Source organism: Bos javanicus, chromosome 4, assembly GCF_032452875.1.
Source record: "Bos javanicus breed banteng chromosome 4, ARS-OSU_banteng_1.0, whole genome shotgun sequence".
In the NCBI taxonomy this organism is placed as follows: domain Eukaryota; kingdom Metazoa; phylum Chordata; class Mammalia; order Artiodactyla; family Bovidae; genus Bos; species Bos javanicus.
Window position 1 is genome coordinate 71787506 of NC_083871.1, and position 21856 is coordinate 71809361.

At 42.9% G+C, this 21856-nt stretch overlaps 1 protein-coding gene and 1 long non-coding RNA gene across 3 annotated transcripts in view; one reads left to right on the forward strand and one right to left on the reverse strand.

Annotated features, from left to right (window-relative positions):
- Positions 1 to 21856, forward strand: part of GSDME (gasdermin E) — a 99803-nt gene that overhangs the window by 51835 nt on the left and 26112 nt on the right. Inside the window, exons 6-10 of one of the 2 annotated variants that reach the window (XM_061414342.1) lie at positions 1711 to 1875; positions 4645 to 4772; positions 5666 to 5861; positions 12071 to 12144; positions 16549 to 16801. In XM_061414342.1, the coding sequence (XP_061270326.1) occupies positions 1711 to 1875; positions 4645 to 4772; positions 5666 to 5861; positions 12071 to 12144; positions 16549 to 16779 (794 nt within the window). In that variant the 3' untranslated portion in view covers positions 16780 to 16801. Of the gene's footprint in view, positions 1 to 1710; positions 1876 to 4644; positions 4773 to 5665; positions 5862 to 12070; positions 12145 to 16548; positions 18629 to 21856 lie in introns of those variants that run through there. The other variant, XM_061414341.1, reaches the window with a different exon arrangement.
- Positions 4488 to 13728, reverse strand: LOC133246250 (uncharacterized). Its single transcript, XR_009735978.1, has 2 exons — positions 13420 to 13728; positions 4488 to 11032 (listed from the first exon to the last, which is right to left on the reverse strand). It is a non-coding gene; the product is annotated as an uncharacterized LOC133246250 (long non-coding RNA).

The window sequence follows — 21856 nt, forward strand, 5'->3', positions numbered from 1 at the left end:
AAGTTCATTTGTACCATTTTAACAGATTTTACATATAAGCAGTTACCATATATGTCCTTTCTCTGTCTGACTTCACTCAGTATGACAATCTCTAGGTCCATTCATGCTGCTGCAAATGGCATTATTTTATTTTTAATGCCTGAGAAGCACTCCGTTGTACATATGTACCACATCTTTTTCTGTTCCTGTGGATGGACATTTAGGTTGCTTCCATGTCTTGACTATTGTAAATAGTGTGAGCGTGCCTATATCTGTTTGAATTATGGATTTCTCCTGCTATGTGCCCAGGAGTGGGGACTGCTGGATCATATGGTAGTTTTATTTTTATTTTTTAAGGAACCTCTATAGTGGTTGTACCAATTTACATTCCCACCAACAGTGTAGAAGGGTTCCCTTTTCTCCACACACTCCTCTGCATTTATTATTTGTAGATTTTTTGATGATGACTATTCGGACCAGTGTGAGGTGATATCTCATTATAGTTTTGATTTGCATCTCTAATAATCAGGGATGGTGAACATCTTTCATGTGCCTTCTGGCCATCTGTATGTCTTCTTTGGATAAATGTCTATTTAGATCTCCTGCCTATTTTTTGATTGTGTCATTCTGTTTTTGTTATTACTGAGCTGCGTTGAGCTGTCTGTGTTTTGGAGATTCTTTGTTGACGACTTCATTTGCAAATATTTTCTCCCATCCTGAGGGTTGTCTTTTCATTTTGTTTATGATTTTCTTCGTGCAAAAGCTTTTAAGATTAATTGGGTCTCATTTGTTGTTTTTATTTTCATTACTCTAAGAGGTGGGTCAGAAGGAGAATCCTCATTAAGTTCACACACTGTTTTTGCTTAGCAAGAACACACCGTTACATTTTTACCTACAACTTAGTTACCCTAGTTGGGCTCTCAAATGTGAAAGTATTTAAGGAGCATTTCTTTTTATTATTTTAAAAAACTTTTTATTTTGGGAAATTACACACATGTTCAGAAGTACAGATAATAATATACTGAACCCTATGTACCTACCATCCAGCTTCATTAACTTGGACAATTCATGTTTCATCTATAAGTTCCCCACCTTCCTCCATCCCTACTCAAATTGTTTTGAAGCAAATCATAGGCATTATATATTTTTGTTTATAAATATGGAAACATCCCTAAAAGATAAGGCTTTTAAAAAGACTTATTTTCCTTCCTATGGATTCATGTAGAATATATTCTTTTGTGTCTGGATTTTCCCACTCTATATAAGTTTCATTCATATAATTGCAGTAAAAACTTTACTACTTGTTAATGAAGAAAAATTGACTCTCCAAGAGCCATGTAACCACTTGTGCACCTAAATATATTGTCAATAATTCTGTAATATCAGTTCAGTCAGATCAGATTTATCAATCAAATTCAAATTTCCTCACTTATATATCGTGGGTTGTTTGTTGGGAGTTGGTTTGTTCCACTCAGGCTAAGGAAATACTTCTGATGATTGGAAGATTGCTTCCTGCCTGTTCAGAGAGCCTTATGTTAGGAACGACCATTTCTCTGGCATTTGTAGGAAGTGGCTGAACTTTGGTCAAACAGCTTTACGTGTGCGAAGTGGATTTATGGGGAAGAGGGTGGATGTGCCTCCCTGCCCTCTTGACTTAGGTAAAGCTGGGACTGGGATGTGCCAGTGAGGCTGACCCTTCTGCCTGGCTTGTCCTTTTCTCCTCCATTACAGAATTCTGCCTCCTACAAGGGAAGCATGGTGGCTTTGAGCAGGAAAGGAGAAGCAACTCTGTCTTGCTGGACCCCCTGCCCTTCCGAGAGTTTGTGTTCTGGGACATGCCAGATGCCGGACAAGGGCTGCCTGCCCAGGATAAGCCACTGAGTGTTTTAAAACAAGGTACTGTCACAGGATGGGGCATGGTGAGCTGACGGGCAGTTGACTGCTCTGCCCCCAGGAAGTGGTGTGCCCTTCAGGAGGGCTGATTCCCCAGAGATTCATGGAAAACATCTGAGAACAGAGAAGATGGTGCCTGAGTCAGTTCTGGTTCTCAGCAGGACCCACCTTGATCAGATCTTAGGGAACCTCTGGTCTTGGATGGTCTGTTTTAAGGAAGTGGTGGGAGGCTGAGGAGGGCAGGAGTCGGGGCCTAGCATTTTCTTTCATTTGAACCATGGCAGTCTTGCTGACTACCAAGAAGAACTAGTCAGCAGTGAGGAGAGAGAACCCAAGTTTTGCATCTGTTTCATTTATTCCAGGCTTCATTGCCAAGATAAGCAATGCTTTGTCAGCACTGCAAAATAAAATGCTCTCTTGGAGGCCCATATCCACGTGGCATGAAGCCGTATGGTGCCCAGGCATCCAGCGACGAGGAAGGCAGGACGTGTGATGTGCCTGCAGCAGTTCCTTTTGCTCTCCACAGCACTTTGTGTTTTAAAAAGTTTTTGTGGGGGAGTAGGTTGGGAATTAGTAGGAGTACAGTATATGGTAGAAAAGGAGATTGGCAAGGAAAAAGAAAAATGAATAATTTTTCACTTCCACTTTACTAAAGAATGCTAGGAGCAGCTCAGAATCTCTGGCTTGGAGGGTAAGAAGCCCCCATCAATGGGGCTTCAGCAAGTCCCAAACCAGAGGATAGATGCTTTTGTTTCTGTAGCAAAAATGTCAGTGTTGACAGAATTGGCAGTGAAGGCCCACTCTGAAGGCTTTCCTATCTAACGCCAGGGCTGCAGGCCTCCTCCTGATGTTTGGGTGTGATTTTCAGCTGCCACTTAAGATTAGAACCACTGCAGCCTTAACTGCATGCACTACAGGGAAGTGACAAGACAGGATGAGCTTTCTTATAATTTCCTTTCCCATTAGTCTACCCTGCAAGCTGGCCATTCTAGTCAGCCGGGGGTGGAGTAGGGAGGCTGGGTGGTTTAGGCGGGAGTAGGGTGGGGGCCTGCTTCTGTGCCCTTAAACTCTAGAGCAGCCAGGACAGCCTTTCTATCCAGGCTGGGGGTGGTGAGGACTAAATTGGGTTTATAGGGCAGTTTTTTAGTATAACTGTTGTTGGAATTTGACATCAGCAGAGGTGGTGCATTTATGTATTGCTATCCATCCCTGTATATGGAAGCTTTGGGTTATCAAATCTTGTTTTCAAATTCCCACTGGGCTTAAATTACTAGAAGCTTCTGACTGTCTTAAAAAAGGAAGATTTTAATGGGAGAGTCTCAGGCATCCTGAAGAGGGTGTTGAGTGATCCAGCTGGGGTTCTAACCCATTCTCCAGGACAGGTAAAAAAGAATGGGGAAATTGGCTATCTTGTGTTTGCCTAATGAAAATTATGCTAGCCCCTTGAAGAGCAGAGTACATCATGAGAAACGCTGGGCTTGAAGAAGCACAAGCTGGAATCAAGATTGCCAGAAGAAATATCAATAACCTCAGATATGCAGATAACACCACCCTTATGGCAGAAAGTGAAGAAGAACTAAACAGTCTCTTTATGAAAGTAAAAAAGAAGAGTGAAAAAGTTGGCTTAAAGCTCAACATTCAGAAAACGAAGATCATGGCATCCGGTCCCATCACTTCATGGCAAACAGATGGGGAAACAGTGGCTGACTTTATTTTTCTGGGCTCCAGAATCACTGCAGATGGTGACTGCAGCCAAGAAATTAAAAGATGCTTACTTCTTGGAAAGTTATGACCAACCTAGACAGCATATTAAAAAGCAGAGACATTACTTTGCCAACAAAGGTCCGTCTAGTCAAGGCTATGATTTTTCCAGTGGTCATGTATGGATGTGAGAGTTGGACTGTGAAGAAGGCTGAGCACCGAAGAATTGATGCTTTTGAACTGTGGTGTTGGAGAAGACTCTTGAGAGTCCCTTGGACTGCAAGGAGATCCAACCAGTCCATTCTAAAGGAGATCAGTCCTGGGTGTTCTTTGGAAGGACTGATGTTGAAGGTGAAACTCCAATACTTTGGCCACCTGATGCGAAGAGCTGACTCATTTGAAAAGACTCTGATGCTGGGAAAGATTGAGGGCAGGAGGAGAAGGGACGACAGAGGATGAAATGATTGGATGGCATCACCGACTCGATGGACATGGGTTTGGGTGGACTCCGGGAGTTGGTGATGGACAGGGAGGCCTGGCGTGCTGCAGTTCATGGGGTTGCAAAGAGTTGCACACGACTGAGTAACTGAACTGAACAGCATGCATTTCATGTTAAAGGATACAAAATCTGCAGTGTACTGGAAAGATATGAAAAATAATGCATTTTGGAATTTGTGTGGCTCTGAAGCTTTGTAAAAGTCCTAACTGATGTTTAGTAAGTTAGACTTGATAATTTAATAATAATTGCAAATGACTTTTTCAGGAAATTGATTAGACTTAATTACTGTTTAGTGAGTCATCAGGAAAAGGTCTGAGACAAAACTTGGCTTCCCTCTTTTCTGTCTGCCCATCCTCCCTTTCCTTCCCCATTTCTTTCTTCCTTTAATAGTCTGGTTAGTGAAAAACACACAGGGTGGTATTTAACACTCTTTATTTCTGAGTTCCACTATTGACCATGCAGCTGGAAGTGTCTATGAAAGAACAGAGGACAGTTCTCTCTGAAATGCCTGAGTTTCTGTCCCTAGTTCTGGGGTAAGTCATGAGACCTGGTGTGCTCTGCTGTGTTCACAGCCACTCTGCTCTTAGAGAGGAATTTCCATCCCTTCATGGAGTTGCCCGAGCAGCAACAGATAGCCCTGAATGACATCCTCCAGGCGGTCCTGTTGGATGAAGAATTACTGGTGGTCCTGGAACAAGTGGTAAGACTGGAGACACCTCGAGGCAATGTCTCTGCCTATTTTTCTGGGCTAGGTCTCTCGGGATAAGAGACCTTGAGCTAGGGTAAAATCATGTTTGAAATTTCTTCACCTCCTTTTAATCCTAAAGCTGTTTTTGTTCTTAGTCGTAGCCCCTTAGTTTTCTAACTGTAGAAGGGTAGCTGAGGTGCAGAGTAGAAGGGTGTATTGGTTTCCTAGTGTTGTTGTGACAAATTACCACAAACTGCAATGTATTCTTTTACAGTTCTGGAGACCACAAGTCTAAAGTCAAGGTGTCATCAGGGCTTTGCTTCCCACAGACTCTAGGAGAGAATCCGTGTGTGCCTGCTCCAGCTCTGGGGAGCTCCTGGCACCCCTTTGCTTGTGGCCACATCGCTCAAGTCTCTGTCTTCATGTGGCCGTCTCCTTTTCTGTCTCTTAATGGACACACACCCACCCCTGGATTTAGGGTCCACTCCAATCTAGGTTGATCTTGAGATTTGCCTTAACTACATCTGCAAGAACTTCAAATAGGGTCTTATTGTGAAGCTCCGGGTGGACCTATATTTGGGGACCACTGGTAAAGAAGCCGCCTGTCAATGTAGGAGACATAAGAGACACGGGTTTGAGCCCTGGGTTGGGAAGATCCCCTGGAGGGGAGGGCATGGCAACCCACTCTAGTATTACTACCTAGAGAATCCCATGAACAGAGGAGCCTGGTGGGCTACAGTCCATAGGGTCGCAAAGAGTGAGACAGGACTGAATTAGCATGTATGAATGCACCAGCTCACGGTGAGGGTTGTATGTCGTGAAGGCAGAGGCTGGGTTGTGCCCGGCTTCACCTCTGGCTTTACTACATCTGTCTCTCTCCCCACCCCCCCAACCTCATCCCGCAGTGTGATGACATAGTCAGCAGCCTGTCACCCTCACTGGTGGCTCTGGGGGAGCTGAAGCCATCACAGAAGCACAACCTCACGACCTTCCTGCGGCTGGTGGGGTGCAGTGTGCAGGGCGAGCGTCTGGGCTCAGAGGATGTGGTCGACAACCAGAAACTCTTCTCTACAGCCTTCTTCTTGGTCAGTGCGCTAGCAGGTATGGATCAAAGGGAAAAAAAGGGAAGAAATGCTGTTGCCTTGAAATTGCTTTGCTTACTGTGTGGGAGATTTGGTTCCCACCTTTTTAAGCAGTGCAGGGAAGATAAGCAGGAGAGTTTACAGTACTGCCATGAAGTCATGGACTTGCTGCTAGCCTCCTCCACTCTCTTGGAGAGGACTTTCTTTCCTCTCCCAGGGAGGGCCGTCTGCAGGCACACCCCCTCACCCACACAGGAAACCACTTCCCCAGACAGCCTGTGATTCACACTTGAAAGCCACTGCTACTCAACATTGCCAGGCATCATTTGGCAACTGCTATCTCCCCGTGTTTCGGTCCTTCTCATCCTCTTGTTCCTCTTTGCAAACTTATGGCCCTATCCTGAGTACAGCATTGTGGCCATGAGAGCAGGGAGGCTGCAAAGAGCATCCCAAAGCACTAGGATGCTGAGCCCAGCGCCTTCACAACCTCCGCACCCATCCTGGCCATCCAGTTATCAGTGAGCTGAAGAGCCCGCCCTACACTTCCGTACCAACTCCCACCCAGAATGCAGCATGCCAGAGGGTCTGTGGGACCAGAACGAGGTCATCCTGTATGAGGAATTTATTTGTCTGCACCAGGTCCTTGTTGCAACATGCGAGATCTTGAGTTGAGATTTAGTTCCCTGACCAGGGATTGAACCTGGGTCCCCTGCATTGGGAGTTTGGAGTCTGAGCCACTGGACCACCAGGGAAGTCCCAGACTTTCACTTCTCAGAGAGGCAAGAGCTGACAAACTAGCCCAGTCTTAGTCCCTGCAACTTCTTTTCAAGGTGGACGTTGAGTTCCTGATACATTTCAAGAGTTCCTCCTTAGCACCGCCCTGGAAAAAAAGCCCAGGAATCTTCAGTTTTTGAATAACGAGAGCAAATGCCTCTTCCAGCTCCGTATGCCAATGAATGTATGCTCTATATCTTATTCCATGTCATGGGTAAATGTTTTGACTGGGACAGGATATAAGACGAGAGCCCTGTGGAACTCCACTAGAGACCTTTCCCCCAATGTTAATCATTATATAAGAGAGTCTAAAAACAGGCATTCTATCAGGAGCTGATCTACAGGCCAGAGTTCTCTAGCTTTTGAGAAGCCTTTCCTTCACAATTTACCTTGACTTTTGTATGTTGGGAGGTTTTTGATTACACTGATTTCAGTCTACCTAGTGGAAATCAGTCTTTTCAGATTTTCTATTTCTTTCTGATTCAGTGCTGGTGAGTGGTATGTGTTTAGTTTATTCATTTCTTCTAGGTTGTCCACAGTACTCTTTTATGATCTCTTGTATTTCTGGGGAATCTGTGTAACATCTATACTTTCATTTCTGATTTTATTTGAGGCATCTCTTTTTCTTGGCAAATCTAGCTAAATGTTTTGTTAATTCAGCTTTTCAAAGAATTAGCTATTCATTGATTAAAAAAAAAATCTATTAGTCTGCTTTTAATTTCCACCCTCATCTTAGTGATGTCCTTCTCCCTACTAACTCTGGGTTTCATTTGTTCCTTTTGAGGTGTAAAGTTAGTTTGAGATTTTTCTTGTCTCCTGAGGTACCATTTATGGCTGTGAGCTCTCCTTTTAGAACTGCCTTTGCTACATCACATAAATTTTGATGTGCTGTATTTCCATTTGTCTAAAGGTATTTTTGAGCCATTCTTTCCTTATTGGTTTTCTGTCTGATCTAGCCATTGATGAAAGTGGAGTATTAAAGTCCCCCACTATTATTGTATTGCTGCCCATTTCTCTTTTTAGGCCTATTTGCTTATATATTTAGGTGCTCTTATGTGCGTGCACGCATGAGTGCTCAGTTGTATTTGACTATTTTGCGAGCCCATGGACCATAGCCCGCCAGGCTCTTCTGTCCATGGGATTTTCCAGGCAAGAATACTGGAGTGGGTTGCCATTTCTCCAGGGGATCTTCCTGACCCAGGAATTGAACCTGCAGCTTCTTTACTGCTGAGCCAAAGGTGATGCTGTGCCGGATGTGTACGTATTCACAGTGTTGTATCCTCTTGTTGGCTTGACCCCTTTATCATTGCGTAGCGCTCCTGTCTCTTATTACAGTGTTAAAGTCTGTTTATGATATAAAGATGGCCCATTAACCCCCGTTTTCTTTTGGTTTGCATGGACTATCTTTCCTTCCCTTTTGTTTTCAGTCTGTGTATGTCCTCACATCTGAAATGAGTCTCCCATAGGCAGTATAATGTTTTTTTTTTTTTTTTTTTTTAATGTATCCATTCAGCAACTCTGTACTAAATTCTCCAATCAAAAGACAATTACATTTAAAGTGATTACTGACAGATATGTACTCACTGCCATTTTGTTAATTATTTAGTGACTCTTTGGTAGTTCTTTTGTTCCTTTCTTCTCTTGCTCTCCACCTCTGTGACTTGATGATTTTCTGTAATGATATGCTTAGATTCCTTTCTCATTTTTTTTGTGGTTACCATGAGGATTACATGCCAACTTAAGTTGTTACCAACATAGTATGTATAACAGTCTAAGTTTAAACACATTCTAAAGCTCCACATTTTACTTTCCTCTCCTGCCATTTTACGGTTTTGATGTCACAAAGCATATCTTTTTATCTTGCATATCCCTTAAGAGATTACTGCATTTTTACTGCTTTTGTCATTTAACCTCACACTACTAGTTTTGTAGGTGATTAATTTACCCTTCAACATTAGATTATTATGAATTTTACTATATATTTACCTTTACCAGTGAGACAGATTTATTTTCATGTGTTTTCTTATTACTAATTAGTACTCTTTCATTACAGCTTAAACAGGTTCCTTTAACTTGTCTTGCAAGGTTGGTCTAGTGGTGGTGAATTCCTTCAGCTTTTGCTTGTCTGGAAAGTTCTCTCCCCTTCAATTCTGAATGACAACTTTATCAGGTAGAATATTCTTGGTTGCAAGTTTTTTTTTTCTTTCAGTACTTTCACTGTATCATACCACTCCCTTCTAGGATGCAAAGTTTCTACTGAAAAACCTAATCTGCTGATAGCCATATGGAGGGGTTCCCCTGTAACTGTTTTTCTCTCGCTGCTTTTACGATTCTCTCCTTGTCTTTATGTTTTGACATTTTAATGTGGTCTGGGTCTCCTGGGTCTGAGTGTTTGTTTCCTTCCCCACGTTAGGAGAGTTTTCAGCCCCTTTTTTCTTCTTCTGGTATCCCTAGGTGCAAATGTTGGTTTGCCAGATGATGTAGCATAGTTTCTTGAGCTGTGTTCGCAAAAAGATGCTGCTCCAATTGGGTGAATTCCGCTGCTTTGTCTTTTGAGTTCAGTGATCTTTTCTTCTACTTCATCTAGTGTATGGCTGAAACCCACTAGTGTCTGTTTTGGTTCAGGTACTGTATTCTTCATTTCTGTGACTTAATATTTGGTATTTTCCTGCATTTTCTGTTTCTTTGTTGAAGTTCTCAGTGTTCATCCGTTCTTCTCCCAAGTGTGTTAAGCAGCTTTAGGATCATAAAGCTGCTTTTTGAACCCTTTAACAGGTAAATCACTTATATTCTTTTCATTCAGGACCTTTTTTGAGATTTTTATCTTGTTCTGTTTGGGACATTTTTCTCTGTTTCTTCATTTTCCTTGCTTTTCTGTGTTTGCTTCCATGCATAAGATAACACAGTCACCTCTCGCAGTCCTGAGGGAGTGGTCTCTCGCAAGAAAGAACCTTATTGTTCAGCCTTGCCCTAGCTCTCTCTTGTTTCTCAAACCTCTGTGATTGTTCAAGCAGCTTATTTTTAGTGGCTCCCAAGAGTTGAGGGTTTGTCAACACCTGTCAGTATCCCAGAGAGGGGCTCAGACAGCACTCAGATTCAGGCTGGTTAGAGGCCAGACCTTCAGGCAGAGCTTTTAAAGTATATAAATATATATAGACCACAAGTGTAAATCCCACAAGCCAGAGCCTGGTGACCTGGAAATGTCATCTGGGTGGCAGTCACAAAAATCACAAGTTCCTTTCCAGGAGATGTCAGCACCCTGGAATGAGGCAGATAGAGCATAAAGGGTGGGGTTCAGGCCCTCCACCACAGGGAGAAGCTCGGGGTTTGAGTTCCCTCCTGAGTGTGGGTCGTGGCACCAGAAGGGCGCTTTACAGGGAGATTGTGCTCGGCCTCTCCTACCTGCTGCCGTGGGCTTTTCTTCCTAGTTCACCTGATGTGTAGGGAGTCGCTCGGCAGTTTGGGGTTTTTTCAGAGGAAACTCTTCCACGTGCTGCTGTAGATTCAGTCTGTCTGTGGGAGGTGGTGAGTTCTGGATCTTCCTGTGGTGCTGTCTTGGACCTGCCTCCTTGTCCTTGTTTAAAGCACTGCAGTCTCAGCATCTGGCTGGTCTCCTGGAACCCTTTCTCCACCATTCTGTGACCTTAAGCATGAACTTCCCAGATCTCACCTGCTAAATACTTAGAATATGAAAGATCAAAAGTCATTTCAATTCCATAAACAACTGAAGAAGCCTCTACTGTGTTTCAGGCACTGCCAGATGCTGAGGTAGGAGAAAAATCAACATCCCCACCCTCAAGGGAATTAATCAAGGGAAGTAAAGTAGTAAAATCAGATGGTAGGCTTCTCACGTGGTCCTAGTGGTAAAGAACCCACCTGCCAGTCTGGGAGACCTAAGAGACGTGGGTTCAGTCCTTGGGTCAGGAAGATCCCCTGGAGAAGGGTATGGCAACCCACTCCAGTATTGTTGCCTGGAGAATCCCATGGGTAGAGGAGCCTGGCAGGCTACAGTCCATAGGGTTGCAAAGAATTAGACACGAGGGCCTAAGTGCTGAGTTGCTTCAGTCAAACTCTGCAAAGCAGATGCTATTTCTTCATCCCCATGTCCTCAGCCAGGTTCAGGGTAGGAAATGACCACTGAGTAACATGGAAATAAAGTATTTCCAGGAATAAGGGATGATGATGATTACAGGGGATTCAGGAGTCACCTGAAAAGTGAGGAGATGGAAACATGAACTGGTGAGATGACCGTGACAGTAGCTCAGCCAGGACGTCATGTTCCAGGTGACTGTGTTCCTGCCCTTCACAGCTGTGGGGATCTTTCCACAAGGCAAGGCTACATGTATTTACCATCTTCATCTTCCTGACTTGGAATCAGGGCCTCCTTGAGGATTTGTTGAAAATGGTGGATCCTCTCTGGAGATGAAAGCACACACAAGCTTTAAATGCAGTTTAGGGGGTTCACTGGTAGGACTGTATCTTCAGGGCTGCCCCATGCACCCAGCAGCCTTCCTCTCCTGGGAACAAGCCATGTTTCATTGTCCTCTGCTGGGTTTCAGCCTAAGCAGCACACTGCCCTTTATAAATAAGGCTGCTGATTAACGCAGGAGATGGAGGAGTTCATGAGTGTTCCCTGGGCCAGATGATAGAGCAGATGACTCTTCTCTTTTGCCTTTTCAGCTCAAATGTTGTATCTCAAGGGATTGGGTCCTTTTAGCAATCTCATCTGTTCTATCCTGGGAGGTATTTAAAACCAGTTTGGAATAACACTCATCTGGATTCCCTGTTCCTGGGGCTGGGAAGGACCCTTCTGGTGCAGCCCCCAGGCATGTGCAGCTCTGTGTCAATCCTGAGAATCGCCAGTGCCAGGCCGGGGGCCCTGCACAATTCTGGGCTCAGGAGCTCTGCTGTGCCAGCCCTTCAGAATAGGTTGAAACAGGCTACATTTTCCCCCTACGACATGACTAGTGACCTAGGTGTAATCCTTTATAGTTTATTTAGTTGTCTGACATAGGCTAAGAAAAAACAACAACAAACCTGCCCCCCCCCCCCACATTTATAGTACTCAAATGAGGAAATACGCTAGGAGAGGTATACCAAAGATCACTCCCCAAATATTTAGTGGGGTGAAACATAGCTCTTTTGTCACTAAATCCCAGGTTCTTTCTACCTGTCTGTGTTGACTAATTTTTCCTTGAGTCTGTACAGTTCTTTCTGATTGGAGAATTACATGCAAGAAATATCCTCTGGTGAACACAGAGCTGGTTACTTGGTCCCTACATCTATTTTGTAAAAGACTGTGCTGCTTGTGTAGCCCGCTTTGTTCATTTATTCTGCAATAACTGAGCATATCTGGCTGGCAGAGGACATCTAAGTTAGGTACAACCCAGGGGTTGGCTCTGCTTCCGTGTATGCTTTCTTTGGGCAGTGACCGATTCTCTTTTTCTCCTGCAGAAATGCCAGATAATGCAGCAGCTTTGCTGGGCACTTGCTGTAAACTCCAGATTATCCCTCTGCTGTACCACCTGGTAAGAACCCTCCCCGAGGGGACCTGGGGTTGGTAGGAACAGGGAAATGAGGGGGAGATGAATACCCAGCAGCTGATAAAACTTGTTAGGCTTTCTCAGCCACAATAGCCCTTCAAAATAGGTTAAAACAGGTATTACTAACCTCACATTCTTTTATACCCTGCCTACATCACACACACATAAGAAAACCAAAGCTCAGAGGGAAAGGAGTTATCTGGAGAACTTGCTAGCAGGGCTTGTCTTTATACTCCAGGTCTCAGGATTTCGGCATTTCTTGGAGAGGATTTTGGCCAAGGCTTGTTGCAGGGAAGGGGCCTGACACCATATTATTTGCCATGCCAGTTCTATGGCTGGACCAGTCTGATTCAGCACTGAATTCAACAGGGAGGTATTCAATAGGACGGCTTTGTCTCAGGGAGACTTTCATTTTCTCTTAGGAATATCATTAGCTTCATGCCCTCGGGAAATGTCATGGCAAGAGTAAGAGTTAAGTAATGATGAGCTTAGCCCTGAAAGTCAAGGTTAAGTTTTCCTTTTTAAATTACAAATTAGGTCATTAACAGAAGGAACCATCGACAGACAGGCCGGGGCAGCTCCTCTAATGTGGCTTCTGCAGGTGTTGCTTAGCCTGGGGCAGACAAGCAAAGCATCCCTGGTTACTTATTTTGAGGCCTGGTTCCTAAGGGCTAATGCCATCATGCTGTTTAGACCCAAAGAACTAAAGCCTGGAGCTCTGTGGCCAGGTCTGTAGAGCAGGTGCTGGGGTAGACTGCCTACATAGGACCCTGCAGTTTGTTACTCATCTGCCATGGGAACTTGTCGGCATGGTGGTTACTGCCTTTGGTGCATCCTTGTGTAGCAGAGACCTGTGGAAACTGCAGCGAGGCATCATTCCAAGAAGCAGTTCAGATGTCATTCACAACTGAAAGCAGAGCCTGACCACCCAGAGGAATGCTGTGTTCTTGTACTTTGACCACAAAAACTCAACTACTTGAAAATGAACCAGCATGAGATTGTCCTGCAGCCAGCTGAGGGTAAATGCTGATGGTGCAGTTTGGTTATGGAAATGATATGTATCACTATCTAATTGTCTGCAACGACAGTAGTCCTGCTTTCATAGCTTAGCTCCCTTTCATAGCAACTGAATATTTAGTATTTCCTAGGTCAGCCCCTTACCATGTATTTACAAAGCCATCAACTGCATTCAGGAAGTATATACAAAAAGAAAATACTACTAAGACCACATTAGGTAACACTCTCTCCCAACCAACTCACACTTGGTCGTCATCCCTGAAGGTCTGCTCTAGGATTTGATCCCACATCACATTCACCAGAATTCAGCTGCTGGTGTTCTAGGAGTAGCTCTTAGAATGCACTTGGAGTTCTAGCACAGCTGGTATTCTACTTTGGCGTAAAACTATCCACCCATAGAGTCATTTGTTTATATTCAGTAGCCCCACAAAAGTAAACAAATAATTTTTCTTTAAAGACCTTCCAGAGTGTCTTCATATAATCTCCCCTAGATATCATAATAACATTTCTTAAGACAGCAAGGCTCCTGCTGGAACTTGGGTATCTTATATTTCTTATCTACCTGCATTCCTGTCTTGTCTGGTGGCCAGAGTAAGTTTGAGAGGCTTTCTGAAAGGCTTTTGAAAGAACAGTGTCAAATACACTCATACCTTTGCAAACTGGTGGAAGAAATGGTAAGAAGGTGAGTTTATAATCATCTAGAGAGAATGTTAATTTCACACCTCCACTCCTTCAGGTGTGACTGTAGTCTCTCTCATACCTAGAAGTGCCTCTGGGTGCCTGGGGTTGGCAGATGTTCAGAGAGGCAGGCAGGGTTTTGCTGGGCACTTTTCCACCAGACCCAGGACACAGCGAACTGTGCTGTTGGCAGGCTTCAGCCTTCGCCAGTGGAGCTCATTCTTATGTCACCAGATGTGGTCATGCTTAAATAAGAACAGACCAGATCCACTCTCTGGGCCACATGGTAAGGGAAGCTTCTGGTTACTGGGTGAATCTACAGGTGTATGGATCTGTAAGGCTGGTTTTGATAACAGACACAAGAAGGTTTATATGCAAATGAGTGCCATCCTTCAGCCACTGGGGCAAGCTGCGTATTTCTTTTAGTAAGGCTGTCAGTGCTCAGGACATGTCTGGAATTCTTTTGGATTCCCTGCAGATTCAGTTAAAATTCACGCATACTTTATAAGGCTTACTTCATTTAAAATTTTACTCTCATTACTAATTTGATCAGGTTTTGAGTGCCTGTTTAAAATTCATATCTACTGGCAAATTTGTAATTACTACAGACTAAAAACAAATGTATCAGAGGCATTGCTCAAGACCCTAAAAGCAAAGGTTCCAATGTTCTGAGCAGTTGCGATTAGAGCAGCGTCTGATGTGACCTCTCTGAAGAAGTGAGGGTCTGTGTTCCAGGTGGGGTATAAGGTGAGCATGCCGGACAAGGTCCCTGTTCTTCTGGGCAACTTAGGTTTTAATACACAGAGCAAACAGGGAATAGCAAGAAGATAATGTCAGATACAGTAAGTAAATGAAGACAATAAGATAATGTAATAGTGGCTGGGAGGTGGGAGTAGTGAGTGAATCTATGGAGAGAGGGGTAGGAGAGACCCATTATGTGGCATTTCAGCTGACAACTCAGAGATGAGAAGGAAAGTTCTATGGGAACTCTGGAGGAAGGTAGAAGGAAGAGGAAGGTTGAGGCAGAGACCATCAGTAAATAAACTATGGTACCTACCTTTGAGGAGTTTATGCAAATATACATAGGAAATTCTAACACTTGGATTAAAGTAAAAAAACAAACTTTATGCCCTGTGTATGAGAAAGTTACATTCTGACCTTTCTAATCTACTGGAATTAATGGATCCAATAGAAGGTAGAATCCAGAGAGTAGGGGTTTGGTCAGAGGACTGCTTGGACAGTAAGGAGATCAAACCAGTCAATCTTAAAGGAAATCAACCCTGAATATTCACTGGAAGGACTGAATGCTCAAGCTCCAATACTTTGGCCACCTAAAGCAAGGAACTGACCGATTAGAAAAGACCCTGATGCTGGGAAAGACTGAAGGCAGGAGGAGAAGGGGACGAAAGAGAATGAGATGGTTGGATGGCATCACCGACTCGATGGACATGAGTTTGAGCAAGCTCCGGGAGTTGGTGATGGACAGGGAAGCCTGGGGTGCTGCAGTCCATGGTGAAAGGTTGTTGTTGAATCACGTGAATACACCGGGATTCTTGGCCCCTGGAGGAGAAGAATTCAATCTGGGGCCAGAGACCAGGCTTGATCGCTCAGAGCTTTTGTGTAATAAAGTTTTATTAAAGTATAAAGGAGATAGAGAGAGAAAGCTTCTGACATAGGCATCAGAAGGGGGCAGAAAGAGTACCCCCTGCTAGTCTTCAGCTGGATGTTATATAGTCACTAGCAGTCTGTTAATGAAAGAAAGGAATGTCTTAAAATTCAGAATGGCACCAGGCCCCTCACCCATAAGATGCATTTTGGGATAATCTTGGCACCAAATGGCTTATCCTGGGCCATAAAATAATTAACTTGAATTTTGAAGAAGGGCAGACTACCATACAAATAGTTTCATTTACATAGATTAGGGGAACAATATCTGAGTATAACATACTGGTTTGTCAAGTAGGTTCTGGGCCAAGAGACAGAACCTACTTGGAGACAGAGTTTGGGGTAAAGGCATAGTACATTAGCATAGCTTAAGACAAACATTTCCATAAGAAAAAGGCATTGGTTATCTCTAGGCTCAAGAATAGCTAACTTCAGGCGAAACCAGGTGTCATTATGGCAACACAGTATTTTAAGAGAAACCTCCCTTTAAATTTGTATAGAGGAAAAAATATTGCTAGTTTGTTTTCCTCCTGCCGCTTAAGAGAGATAAAAAAGTCTGACACTTGCAGGCTATTTCCTCCATTTGGAGACCCCTGGCCTTCCTGCCTGTTACCCTCTCATTTTCATCGACTCCAGTCCCCAGGTCTTGGTCTACAAAGACTATGAAAAGTTTGTCCTTTCTTCCTCCTTGAGAATTCCAGACCCCTCTCTCCTTGGGGACCCCTAGATTTCCTATCAACCTGCCTAGGAAATGACTCTCTCAGTGGGGTTGCAAAGAGTCGGACATGACTGAGTGACTGAACAACAACGGGCGACTCCAGGCAAAGTGGATAAAGTCAGGCCTGAGGTCCCTGCCTGAGCCAAATATATCCTGTCACAGTTCAAGGGTTTTCCCTGTTCTACTGGAAGAATTTAAACAACGTAACTAGTTTTTTTCCCCATAATTAGCTAGAAGTGCTAATGGTATTATCCGATGATGTGGACTTTCTATAATGTTTTTTGGTGATCTGTTTACGTGTGTCATTTTAGCTCCGTGCTCTGTCTCATGATGGTGTGTCTGATCTTGAAGACCCAGCTTTGGCTCCTCTGAAAGATAGAGAAAAGTTTGGGATCGTGCAGCGTCTGTTTGCCGCAACTGACATTAACCTGGAGAGAATGCAATCATCCGTGAAAGCTGCCAGTAGGGAGGACCCTAACGTCTTACCACTGATACTTTACATCAGCCTGAGTGGACTCTGTGCTTTGGGCAGAGCACAGTAACAGTGTCACGTGCGGATTACAGGTACAGGCACACCTCATTTTATTGTACTTCATAAAGTGAAGTTGCTCAGTCGTGTCCGACTCTTTGCGACCACATGGACTGTAGCCTACCAGGCTTTTCCGTCCATGGGATTTTCCAGGAAAGAATACTGGAGTGGGTTGCCACTTCCTTCTCCAATTGTACTTCATAGACAATGCATTTTTTTTTTTTTTAACAAATTGAAGGTCTGTGACAACCCTGTGTTGAGCAAGTCTATTGGCACCATTTTCCCAACAGCATTTGATCACTTGTGTCTGTCACATTGTGGTAACTCTCCCAGTATTTCAGACTTTTTCATTATATGTATCATGGTGATCTGTGATCTTTGATGTTACTATTGCAAAAAGATTACAGCTCGACTTGCTGAAGGCTCTGATGATGTTAACATTTTTTAGCAATAAAGTATTTTTAAGGTATATACATAGTTTAGGCATAATGCTATTGTACACCTTAACAGACTATAAGATAGTATAAAAATAAGTTTTATATGCACTGAGAAACCAACAAGTTTGTGTGATTTGCTTTACTGTGGTGGTCTGGAACCAAATCTGCAGTATCTGAGATCTGCCTCTGCGTGTTATCAGCTAAGGCTGGCTACTTTTCAGCATCACCAAATACTGCCTTTGGGGCTTAGGTCACCATGGTAAACGAACAAGCAGATGAATTTATCTAATAGTTTAAGAAGTGGTGGCTTTTTGCATTACAAATCACCTTGAATTCAGCTACCAGTTACTCTGTACAGGGTTTTTTCATGGGAGGCCCTCCTGTGCTGCTAACCCAGTGTCCGATTTATAGACCCTAGCACCCCAGCTGGAGGAGGGTGGAGAATTCTAAGCCAGAGTAGTCAGACCTTTTCTCTGCAGTAAAAAAAAATAGGTCCATTTATCACTTTATTTTCCCCACTTTCTGTTAAACAAAATAGATGAGGCTGACACTTTGATCCAAAAATTCATTTTAAATTATGAATGCTGTGGGGAGGCAATTTCTCTTCATAGAAGGCTACATTTTGAATGTGCTATATGCTATGCAGTGACTGAAAATGAACTGTAAATGCCACTAGAGAACATAGTCTTCTGCTAAACAAAATTATGCTAAAAAATAACCTAACTGCAGGACATACTTCTCCTTAGGGCCTAGTATATATATATATATGCATTTTATTTATTTGACTTTGCTGTGCTTTGATCAATGTACCAATCAGCAGTGTGCTGATTTTGCATGCATGTTGGATGTTTAATTTGTAAAATGCTACATATTGTATCAAAGGAACTTTGAACTGTGTGTATTTTTCTTGTTTGTTCTGTTTTCATATCCTGCTATAAATAGCCTGAACTGTCTTCTGAGTGCCCCTAATGCCAATGCTAATATCCACTGGGGACCTGAAGCCACTTCTGCTTTCCCTCAGCAAAAAGTCGCTGCTAGAATTCGACTTACTTGGGGGGCAGCAGGCAGTGGGGATGAGGGCTAGCAGCTGGAACATGCTATGTTACTCAGCACCTGTTTTTATCTCAACATTGCCTACTTATTCCCTTCCTGTGCTTCAGATTTTAATGAACGTTAATAAGCAAGAAATGAAGAAAATAACCCTTTCATTACCTCTATTAAAAATCAGACTAAATCATGTAGCTATTATGCAAATATTTAAGATATGTAAGAAAGAAAGAGTTGTAACTGTGGTGGCAACAACATAAAAAAATAAGCACAAATTGGAAAGGAATGCAAAAGTCAAAATAGTTGTGCTGAGATGGTGGCACTATACCTACCTGTTTTTTCCTGCTTTTCTGAAATAAAATGAGTATAAAGAACATACTGCAGATAGAATGTGTGATATGAATCTACTTGTATGAAAAACAGATATCCATGTATCTCAATGCCTGGGAAATCTCATTTAAGAGGTCACAAGAAACCCAACAGGGTCTGCTTTGAGGAAAGGATTTAGAGGTTGGGACAAGAGGCATTGGTTGGGGGCGGGGGGTGAGATGGGGTGGTTCATCTTTTAGAATTTTGTATGTATTATCCTGAGTTAAAAAAATAACAAAACCCTCCAAACATTAAAAACTAGACACAGACTTAAGACAGAAAGAAAAGAAGCCATCCAAGCAAGTACTGAAAGTTTGGGTTACATTAAACAGCAACTGAGGTAGTCTCTTTCCACAATGGCCCTAAGATTGGCCAGTAATCCTGTTGGACTGTGTTGTAAACATTAGCGATTGAAAAAGATGTGGGCATATGCTACTACAGCAGATTCCCACTGGGATGTGGTGGATGAGGTAGTGTTGGGCTCCAGTGAGGGTGAGATAGATTGTTCTAACTAACTGGTATCCTCACCATTAAATATTAACTTTAAATATACCTTTATTTACTGCTTGAGATTCAGAACCATCCTTCTTTTAGTAATGAGATTTGGAATCAAGTCCTAGTATCCCAGAACACCTAGAAAACAGATAATAAATATAGTAGTATTTCCTAGAACAGAACAGCTGCCTTAACTCTATTTCTACAACTACTTCTGTTTCATAAATGGGGATAGAAGAAATGCTGACACAGTGTGGTGTGGCCCAAAAATGGCCGATAAAAGGTGTTCATGACCTAATAAATCCCTAGAACCTGGCAAAAAGGGTGTTTTTAGGTACTGGACCTTGAGATGGACAGATGACCCTGGATTATCTGGGTGGACCCTTAAAGAAACCAGAAGGGTTAGTGAGAGATGGATCTGGCCAAAGAAAATGCAGAAAAAATGAGGCATGTGAAGAATTCAGAGCTGCCGCTGGCTCTGAAGATAGAGGAGGCTGGTTTAAGGACAAGAGAGTAGTTGGCCGGCCAGCCAGCAAGGAAGTGGGGACTTCGATCCTACAACTGCATGGAAATGGAGACCACCACCAACCTGCAAAAGCCTGGATGCATATTCTCCTCCGGACCTGCAGGTAAGAGCCAGGGCAGGGCCTGGGAGACAACTTCGCTCTAGCCTCATGAGACTTGTTCGTGAGACTTATGTTGAATTATGGACCTACAGAACTGAGATGATAAGTTTGTGTTGTAAGCTGCTAAGTCTGTGGTAATTTGTTATTGCAGTGACAGAAAACCAAGGTAGTATAAGATGGAAGAGTGAGTCACAGTTGGACCCTTGAACAACATGGGTTTGAACTGCACCAGTCCACTTATATGGACACCCAGCTGTGTTTATTAAGGGAATGATGACTTTATGTGAAACTTAATTTTTGGGGAACATAAGTGAAATACTCGGAAGTAAAACATAATATTTTCTTGGATCAGTCCCCCAAGGCCAAAGAAATAAAGCAAACATATACAAATGGGACCCAATTAAACTTAAAACCTTTTGTACAACAAAGGAAACCATCAACGAAACAAAAAGGCAGCCAATGGAATGGGGAAAATATTTGCAAATGATGTTCCTGACAAGTGGTTAGTATTCAAACTATACACACAGCTCATATGACTCAATTATTGAAAAAACCCAACAAAAAATGGACAGAAGACTTGAATAGATATTTTCCCAAATAAGACATACGGATAGCAAACAGGCACATGAAAAGATGCTCAACATTGCTAATTATTAGAAATGCAAACCAAACCCAAAATGAAGCATCACCTCAAAAGGGTCTGAATGGCTATTATCAAAAACTTTACAAATTGTCAGAGAGGATGTGGACTAAAGGGAACCTTTCTTCTTATGTTGTTGGCAGGAATGTAAATTGGTATAAACACTATGGAAAACAGTATGGAGGTTTGCTCAAAAACTAAAAATAGAACTAACATGATCCAGCAATCTCACTATTTGGAAAAAAACAAAACCACTGATTTGAAAAGGTACACACACCCCAATATTCACAGCAGCATTATTTACAATAGCTAAGACGTGGAAGCAACTCAAGTCCCATCAACAGATGACAGGATTAAGAAGATGTGGTATAGACACAATGGAGTATTACTTAGCTATAAGAAAAGAATGAAATACTGGCACTTGCAACAATGTGGATGAACCTAAAAAGAATTATGCCTAGTGAAGTTAGTCAGACAATTACTATACAATATCACTTATATGTGGAATCTAAAAAATAAATACCAATGAATATATACACAAAACAGGCTCACAGACGCAGAAAACAAACTTGTGGTTACTAAAAGGGAGAGGGACAAATTAGGGATATGAAATTAACAAACTACTGTTTATAAAGTAGATAAGAAACAAGGATTCACTGTATGGCATAGGGAAGTATACCCACTATAATAACCTATGAAAGTGAAAGTGAAGTTGCTCAGTTGTGTTCGACTCTTTGCGACCCCATGGACTGTAGCCCACCAGGCTCCTCTCTCCATGGGATTCTCCAGGCAAGCGTACTGGAGTGGGGTGCCATTGCCTTCTCCAGGGGATCTTCCTGACCCAGGGATCGAACCCAGGTCTCCCGCATTCCAGGCAGGTGCTTTAACCTCCGAGCCACCAGGGAACCTATAACGGACTAGAATCTGTAAAAATACAGAATCATTATGTTGTACACTTGAAACTACCACAGTATTATAAAGCAAATATATTTCAACAAAAAAACTAATTCTTTTGGAGACATCAGAAATACACTAGACCAGCAATTTCTGCATTGTGGGGTATGGAATCCTAGAAAACTAGCTTAGGAAACGAGTTGCCAAAGTACCTTTTCTGGAAACAGGCTTCCTGTGCTCACCCACATTCATGCCTCCATCTCTTGGTCGGTCCAGTGGGTCCTCCTCCCCTTCTCATAGCAGACCTCAGGGCTGAGCTATGTGCCACAGAAGGCGTTGTCTTTCCCACCAGGGTTTTTCTTTTCTTGGCTAACTGGGAAATGGCCCTAGTATTCATGCCATCTAAGCGTAGAGGTCTTCTCTTGATCCTGTATTTTAATCTTCCCTGTCTCTGGAATTCTTTAAGTCGTCTTTGAAAGCTATAGAATCTTTGGGCTGGGACAGATGAAACAATAATTAGGGTTTCCTTGTTAAAAAACAAAAGGGAGGCAGGTGAAAAATTTATAAATTTTGGTGGGAAAA